Source organism: Artibeus jamaicensis, unplaced genomic scaffold, assembly GCF_021234435.1.
Source record: "Artibeus jamaicensis isolate MK-2021 breed Jamaican fruit bat unplaced genomic scaffold, CSHL_Jam_final contig_2566, whole genome shotgun sequence".
Classification (NCBI taxonomy): domain Eukaryota; kingdom Metazoa; phylum Chordata; class Mammalia; order Chiroptera; family Phyllostomidae; genus Artibeus; species Artibeus jamaicensis.
Genome location: NW_026521552.1, coordinates 323,741 through 332,018, shown reverse-complemented (window position 1 = coordinate 332,018; position 8,278 = coordinate 323,741). Strand labels below are relative to the sequence as shown.

The window sequence follows — 8,278 nt, the reverse complement described above, 5'->3', positions numbered from 1 at the left end:
GGGGGGGGGGGGGGGGCGGGAGCGGTGTCAGGGTCTTATCCTCAGGGACAAACACTCCAAACCAACCGGAGTACCCAAAGGTTTCACTTCCCTGGATCACACCCAATGACTCATTCCTTAAATATTTGCTTCCTGTCCCCTTGTCCTGAACTCTGCGGTTTGTGGGTTGTAATACCTAAAGGGGGGAGGGTTTCTACCTGCGAAAATGAGAGCAGAGTGTAAGTTGTGTGAGTGCAGACCGTCCCAGCACTTTTTGGGGTGTCTCGGAAGGGCCACCGTGGGGGTCAGGCAGAGAGAGACGGATTTGTGCAGGAAGGAGAGGGTGGGGAGATACTAGAGATTCTACTGCCCTGGGGGGCGAGGAATGGTGTGAATAGGGTTTGGGGATGTTTCTGGAAAACTTCTAATGCCACGTCCTGGTTTTTATCTGTCCTGATGCGGGTTTGTTTGTTTGTTTAAGATTTTATTTATTTTTAGAGAGAGGGGAAGGGAAGGAGAAAGAGAGGGAGAGAAACATCAATGTGTGGTTGCCTCTCGTGCATCCCCCACTGGGGACCTGGCTTGCAACTCGGGCGTGTGCCCTGACTGGGAATGGAAACACGACCCCTTGCTTCTCAGTCCGGCGCTCAATCCACTGTGCCACACCAGCCAGGGCCTGATGTGGGGTTCTTGGGGAACCCCTTCCTTACGGAGGGTGCAGAATGACACAGGGTCTGTGCCTTCCCCCTTTGCAGGGGCACAAAAATGGGCACACAGGCCCCACATCCTACACCCTCCACCCCCGTTTCTGCAGAGCTCACAGCATCCAGGCACCCCCCGCAACCCCTCCCACCTCCGCAGGGCTTGCAGCCGGGTTTACCGAGCTCCGGGACCCCTTCCGATCCCTCTCTTCCCTACTCTAGCTGCTCTCACTGCAGGGTTAGTTCTCCAAGCCTCTTCCAAGCACCCAGCGGCAGCAACTAGGTATCAGCGTGTCGCTAGGTCAGCGCGCGGTTAGCTCCGCGTTGCAGAGCATCTCCATCCGCCACCAGGCCCCGCCCCGCAGCGGCGGCGAGCCAGGCCGCGCCGAGGACGACTACGGAACGTGGTGAGTGCCCAGGCCCTGCGGTGAGGGACCTAGGCGGCCTGAACCCCGCCCCGCCAGACCCAGGGCCCGGCAGCCAGGCCTTCAGCTCCCGCCGGCTTCTTGGCTTTGTCAAGCGGTGTCAGGGCCCCAGAGCCGCCCCTAGAAAAGGACCCCACAGCCCCGCCCTGCTCCGGGCCGAGCAGACCCGCTCGTAGGGCCCCTCCCCTCTTGCAGGAACCTGGAATCTGGCGCCCCCCCATCCCGGTCTTCGTTAAGCTTTTGAGCCCCTCCCTCTTTCCAGGAGCCAGGAATGCAGGCCAAAAATATCTCTCCCTTCCGGACCTATGAGGCTCCGCTTGCAACCACATCTGCTCTGGAAGCCCAGGCGTCTAAGCTTTGATTGATTGCTCTTTCAAGCCAAGACTCTGGGTCCTCCGCCGGGGGCATTTTGTGGAACCCGGGAGGTGGGTGCCCCCAACTCCTACCGCCCTAGTTCCCAGGAATTTTGCTGCCAACACCCCTCCCCCACCCCACGGACGGTGACATCAGGGACCGTGACAGCAAGGGTCCAGCTCACCAGTCTTTGCACCGCAAGTCCCAGTGAAAATAACGATTAGGGGACCCTCGGATCCTAAAGCACAGGAATCCGACCACTGTTCTTTCGGGGACCCAGGAGTCGGGGACCTCAGCCCAGAAACCTCCCGAAAGGTGGGGGCCGGTACCTCTATCTTTTTTTAGAGACCTAAGAGGCATAGATCCAAGACCCCGTTAAACTGAGGCCCGGTCGCCCACCCCCTGCGACCCAGATGTCCCAAGATTTCATCCCTTCTGACAGGCTGGGCTGGAGCAGACGCGGAGAGGGCAGCAAGGCCCAGGGAAGAGTGAGGTGACACAGGGGCGGGGAACTGAGGGGAGGGTCTCCGTCCTAAACAAAAACTAAACTGGCGGGTTGCCGTGGCAACGGCCTTCCGGGGCCTCCCCTGGAGACTAGACTAGAGCTATGCGTGTGAGGGGGGGCGACCCCAGGAACCCCCAGTCTTGCAGCTGTGTGTCTTCCTGTTTTGTCACCATGGCGATAGTGACTTCAGCCCTCCACTCCCCGCCACAGCGGGTGGAGCGGGAGAGTAGGGGTTCAATTATTTCCCCGGGGGCGTGGTCTTGGTGTTGGCTCCGCCCTGGGGCGGGGCGGGGATAGCCCTGGCTTGCGGGAGTCCTGTCCCCGACTGAAGCCCAGCGCTCCTCCGGCCCCGCCCCGGGCCGAGCTCCCTCCCCAGCGCGCCATCCCCACCCAGTCCGCAGACCCTTCTAGTCTGCAGCTGTCGCCTCTGCTTCATTCAGCTCGGCAGCCTCAAGCTAGTGAGGTGAGGCTGCGGTGATTCCGAGGGTGGGGGCAGCGGTCCAGGATTCTTGGGTACGGGAGGAGAAATGGGCTGGGATGAGTCCCTCGAAAGACTGGGGCTGGGCCAGACTCGGGTTCTGGAGAGGAGAGGGCTGGGGACCTGGACTCCTACAAGTCCTACGTCTGAACGGAGGAGGGGCTGGGGGCCTGGACTCTCAGGTCTGAGGGGGGAGGGGCTGGGGGTCTGGGGAGGTGGGGGCGTCGGGGCGGGCCTGGACGGGGGGCCCTGGGGGGAGGGGCTGGGGGCCTGGACCCCTGGGTCTGAGGGAGGAGGGGCTGGGGGCCTGGACTCGCAGGTCTGAGGGGGGAGGGGCTGGGGGTCTGGACCCCTGGGTCTGAGCAGGGAGGGGCTGGGGGCCTGGACTCGCAGGTCTGAGGGGGCAGGGGCTGGGGGCCTAGATCTCTGGGTCTGAGAGACCGGAGGGATGGGGACTCCTAGAATCTGGGTTTGAAGGAGCTGGAATGTGGTACTGGGAGGTCCTCAGGAGGCAGGGACCTTGGAGTGGGAGTCCTGAGTTTGGAAAAGAGTGGCCTGGAGTTGAGAATTATCAATCTCCCAATCTTGGGGACAGAACCCGAACTTGGACTGGAAAGGCCGGGGCTGAGGTCCAGCACCGGTGCTCCAAAGCGCGGCCGGAGCTGGGAGGCTGGGCGCACTAAGGCGGGGAGAGAACAAACAAGGCTGAGACCAGCGTCCCCGAGTGTGCAGAGCACAGGTTGGGGGATCCCCGGGGGCGACCCTCAGTCTGCAGAGCGGTGGGGTGTGGTGCTTGGCCTGGAGGTGGGGAGATGGCAGGCTGTGGCCCGGGGAGTCCGGAGTTGCGCCGAGAAGCCGCCGGGGTGTTACTTTCCCTCCTCCGGGGCCGGGCCGCCCGTTCCCGATCTCGCTGTCAGGCATCCCCCAGGTGGCCCCAGCGTTAACCGCCTTCCACGCGACATCGCGGGAGCTTTGGCCCATCCTCTTCCTCCAGGGAAGTCCGGACTTCCTCCTAACGGGCCCTGGGGGAGGGGCGTGGGGGCGGCACCTTTCAGGTGTCCTGGGACACCGCCCTTCCTGGAGTTGGTGGGTGGTGTGGCAGTTTATCTCAATACTGAGCCTCCAGCCAGACGGACCCAGGATCAGAGTTCCCGGCCACTCCTCTTGGGGGGGTGGGCAGGCATCCAGCCCATCCTCCTGGGAACCCAGAACTCACTTGTTGAACGTTCCAGAAGTGTGGGTTCCAAGCCTTTCCAACTAGAACCCGGAGTCTAGGTTCTCTGCGCCCTCCCCCCTCCTTTCCCCAAACCGACATGCGGGGCGGGTCATCGTGGAGGCCAGCGCGCTGCCGGGGTCCCAGCGCCGCCTCCTGTCCCCCGCCACTGTACTGCTGGCTGGGCTGACTTGAAGTCCTTATAAGGCCCGGAGACGCAGCCCCACCGCCTCTGTCCAGGGCCCTCCCCCCGCGGCTGCCCCGGGGGCTGGTGACGCTCGCCCACTCCCGCCCACAGGGCGTGCCCTTTCCCTTTGCAGTCTTGGCTTCACCGCCGTGGTTTGGCGACTCCGGAGAAAGTGCGGCTGCTCCGGGGTCACCCCACCCAACTCCGGCTCTGTGGGGAGGTGCGCCCGGGCTGATGGAGTGTCTACTGAGCGGTTGGCGCGCGCCTCCCCCTGCGGCCAGCGGCGGCCTGGGAGGGCGGAGCTGGGGCTGAGCTGGACGCCGAGGTTCTCCCTCCCTCTTATGCTCTGACTAACCTTTTCCAGGTGTCTGACTTCATCCGCCTCCGCAGCCGGATCTTTCTCTGACAGGGTCCTCAACTTAAGACCGCTGGTGAGTGGACTGGGGGGCCTGGGGTCCAGGGTCCGAGGGGAGAAGGGCTGGGGGCCTGGGCTCCAGGGTCGGAGAAGGTAGGGGTTGAGGTGGTGGGAATCTTAAATATTTTGGTCTGAGCGAGGATGAGATTGGGGTTAGACTCCTAGATCCTGCGGGAAGTACCTGGGAGCTCGGGTTCTGAGGGGTGATGGGGCCCCCAACAGCTGTGTGTGGGAGGAAGGAGTGTGTCCTGCATCTGCGCTCCTGTGTCCTCGGGCAGCCCCTGTGCAGGGATGGCAGGGCCCGAGGTGGTTCAAGCATTTGTTATGCTGGCCCCTGACGCTGGAAAGAGGAAGTTTTCGTTCCCTGGGGCTGAGAGAGGCCTTCTGAGCTTTTTAGGGATGGCTAAACATCTCTAAAGAGATGTGGAGATGGCAAACATTTCAAAGGCCTGAGGGAGGGCCTGATCCCCAACACGCTGGAGACGCCAAGGCTGTAGGTTGGGGAGAGAGGGAAGCCAGAAGCTGATTTGCCTTGAGCGCCAGCGTCTAATTGTTCTGGGCTGAGGGCCCAGAATCCCAAAGTCTGAACCTGTATAACGAACAGGTCAGGCGAGGCCTAGAGATTTCAGTGAAAGGGCCAGGGCACTGCGCTGTTGAGAATATGGGAGCTGAATTTCCATGAAGGTGGGGGACTAGCTGGTGGGGCCCTGAGGGGGTTGGACTCCCTGTGGGTGGGTGGGGTTGGCAAGAGGAAGCCCCACTTCCTTTGGGTTGAAGTTCTTAGAGCTCCCAGGCCTGAGTCAGACTCGTGATCTGTGATCTCTGAATGGGGGGCAGGGGAGGCTGGAGTTAGTTCCCGGACGAGCTGGAAGCTCTGATCAGGTGTGAGTCCCTGGGGATGATCACACGTGGAGGTGACACTCCTGAACTTTCGGACCCTGGAAATATTTAGGCCTGTCAGGTGACGGAGGAAGTTGGAGATGAGGGCTGAGGTGCAGAGCCCTGGGCACTCAAAAGGGGGAAGCAGAGACAGAGAGATGGGTTGTGAAGAGGACAGAGTCTCTTTTTCTGGCAAGGGGAGGGGAGGCAGGGGAAGGGATGCTTTACAGCCTGGTCTGAAATGCAGGGTGGCTGAGTCTCTGCGGCAAGGGGGGCAGCTTTGGGTGTCCATTGGAAGAAAGCTCTGTGGTTATTTCTTTCTTTATTTATATTGAATTTGTTGGAGTGACATTGGTTCATGAAATTATACAGGGTTCAGGAGTACAACCCTATAATAACGTCACCGATAGATTGTATTGTGTGTTTACCACTGCAAGTCAAGTTTCTTCCCATCACCATTTACCCCTTGTTGATCCTCTCCTACCTCCTCCCACTCTCACCCCCCGGAAGCTCTGTGGTTTTATAGGAGGTGAGTTACGGGGAGAGGAAAGGAGTGAAGGAGTGTCTTGACGAGCAGAGAACTAGGGGGGCCTGGGCTCCTGGGTTCTGACGAGAGAGGTGGGACACCTGAGGCCAGTGGAAAGGAGGGGCCTGGGGCCTGGTTGACCAAGTCGTCCTAGTAGGCCTGGGACTGGCCCAGCTTGAAAACTAAAAGACCTGCATCTGGGAGCCTGGATTCTGCTGGTTGGAACCTCCTTAAGGCACTTTCTTTCCCCCTCCCGCAGCCATGCCCGTGACAGTGACCCGCACGACCGTCACCACCACCACCACGTCATCTTCAGGCCTGGGCTCCCCGACCATCCTGGCGTCCCCTCGGGCACTGACCCAGCCCCTGGGCCTCCTCCGACTGGTACAGCTGTTTTCCACCTGCGTGGCCTTCTCGCTGGTGGCCAGTGTGAACGCTTGGACAGGGTTTGCTGGTCACTGGTGTATGTTCGCCTGGTGCTTCTGCTTCGCCGTGACCCTCATCATCATCATCGTGGAGTTAGGTGGGCTCCAGGCTCGCTTCCCACTGTCCTGGCGCAACTTCCCCATTACCTACGCCTGCTACGCGGCCCTCTTCTGCCTCACGGCCTCTATCATCTACCCCACCATCTACGTCCAGTTCCTGTCTCACGGCCGCTCAAGGGACCACGCCATCGCCGCCACCTTCTTCTCCTCCGTCGCTTGTGTGGCTTATGCCACCGAAGTGGCCTGGACCCGGGCCCGGCCCGGCGAGATCACCGGCTACATGGCCACCGTGCCAGGCCTGCTCAAGGTGGTCGAGACCTTCGTGGCCTGCATCATCTTCGCCTTCATCAGCGAACCCAGCCTGTACAACAACAAGCCGGCCCTGAACTGGTGCGTGGCCGTCTACGCCATCTGCTTCATCCTGGCCGCCGTGGCCATCCTGCTGAACCTGTGCGACTGCACCAACGTGCTGCCCATTCCCTTCCCCACTTTCCTGTCCGGGCTGGCCCTGCTCTCTGTCCTCTTCTATGCCTCCGCCATGGTCCTCTGGCCTCTCTACCAGTTTGACGAGAGGCACGGCGCCCACCCAGAGCGGTGGAAGGATGCTAGCTGCCAGAACAGAAACAGCTTCTATGTGTGCTACTGGGACCGCCGCCTGGCTGTGACCATCCTGACGGCCATCAACCTGCTGGCTTATGTGGCTGACCTGGTGTATTCAGCCCGCCTAGTTTTCGTCAGGGTCTGAGGCTCTGACCAGGAGCTCCCGAATCCCGCCTCTCCCCCCAGGTGTCTTTACTGAGTTCTGATTTCCTCTGCTGTCCTCCTCCTGGGTCCCTCTCCTCCCCTTCTCATCTCCCTCCCATTCAGCTCACTGTCTCCTGTCTCTTTCACCTGCTCTCCCCGCTACCCCCCCACCCGTGCCGATGCTCTGTCTCTTTCCTTTTTGTTTGTTTATTTGTGTGTTTTGGTTGCCCACATCCTGTTTTGCCTTTCTCCTCTTACTCTTCTGTACTTAATGTGTTGCTTGCTTCTTTGCTGGTGTTCTCACCTGCCTTCTTTCCTGACCACTTCCCATTTTCCTTCTTTCAATTTCCTTGGGAGCCCTGAGACTTCTTTGTGCGTCCCCTCACTGCCAACACCCCCACTCCAAAGGTGCTGAGCTCCACATCCCACACCCCTCTTCGCAGCTGTTCAGACCCTGGGCCCCCTGAGGGGCCTCATTGCCAAAGCATGTGCCCACCCTGGCTGTGCCTTAGTAGATGTGTTTGTGTGTTCGTATGTATGTTTTGGGGGGGGTAGGTATGGATTGGGCTCCCTTTCTCCCAGTGGAAGGGGGTGTACAGTGCATCTCTTTTTTAAGTTAAAAAAATGCTTGGAGGTTAGTCATTTCTAGTGGGTGGGAAGCTTCAAATCATAGACCCCGACTCCTTAGTCCCTGCCTGACACTCAGCCTTACCTGAGATTGGCTCCAGCATTTTTGCCAGGCTTTAGTAAAACACCGTGCCTAGAGGCCTCTCTTAAAGGAAGCAAAGAATGATGGGTGCCTTCCACCCCAGCTGCTCTCTGGATGTCAAGATTCCTGAAGGGTTTGTGAGGGGCAGGCCCGTGTGGCTCCGGCCGTAGTGTTAAAGACAGCATGTACTGCCCTGGCTGTGGGAGGGGGAGAAAATGGCCACTGCCGGCCTTACTTGCAATGGTAGCCTGGTTTTTTTTTTTCTTTTCTTCTTCCTGTCACAAGGGCAGAAATTACTGGGTGGTCCTATTCTTAAAGGGGAAGTTTCTTTTCCATTGGGGGAAAAAAATATTTGTGGGTGGGTTGGGTAAGTGGGATTGCTGTCGCCCTAGTGACAATTTGCACTGCTTGAGTGTGTGACACACACGCATGTTGGTGTGCTAGGTGCTTCCTGCTGCTACTTCCTGCTCCTCTGGAACTCACGCATAACATGATATATATATATATATATATATAAATGTACAAATACATATTTTATTTTTTTTAGTTCCTTGTTGCTTCTGGTTCCCGTCAGCCTCTGCCGTCAATTATCAAGGGAAGCCTTGTCCCTTCCTCCACTCCCACACTCGTCATGTTCTTTATTTTATTTTTTACCTCAATATAAAGATAAAAGGAAGA

General features: G+C 59.2%; 1 protein-coding gene across 3 annotated transcripts; it reads left to right on the top strand.

Annotated features, from left to right (window-relative positions):
* The first annotated feature begins 994 nt into the window (after nt 1-994).
* On the top strand, nt 995-8,278 carry MYADM (myeloid associated differentiation marker). 3 transcript variants are annotated; one of them, XM_037127578.2, is made up of 3 exons: nt 995-1,087; nt 4,207-4,273; nt 5,922-8,278. In XM_037127578.2, the coding sequence occupies exon 3, from the start codon at nt 5,924-5,926 to the stop codon at nt 6,890-6,892; it is 969 nt and encodes a 322-aa protein (XP_036983473.2). In that variant the 5' UTR covers nt 995-1,087; nt 4,207-4,273; nt 5,922-5,923; the 3' UTR covers nt 6,893-8,278. The 3 variants fall into 3 exon arrangements, with proteins under 3 accessions (XP_036983473.2, XP_036983472.2, XP_036983474.2); XM_037127577.2 differs by lacking the exon at nt 995-1,087 and adding an exon at nt 2,289-2,427; XM_037127579.2 differs by lacking the exon at nt 995-1,087 and adding an exon at nt 3,967-4,062.

Excerpts from the sequence above, each read along its gene's own strand:
- MYADM (XM_037127578.2), top strand. The coding sequence starts at position 5,924 with ATGCCCGTGACAGTGACCCGCACGACCGTCACCACCACCACCACGTCA.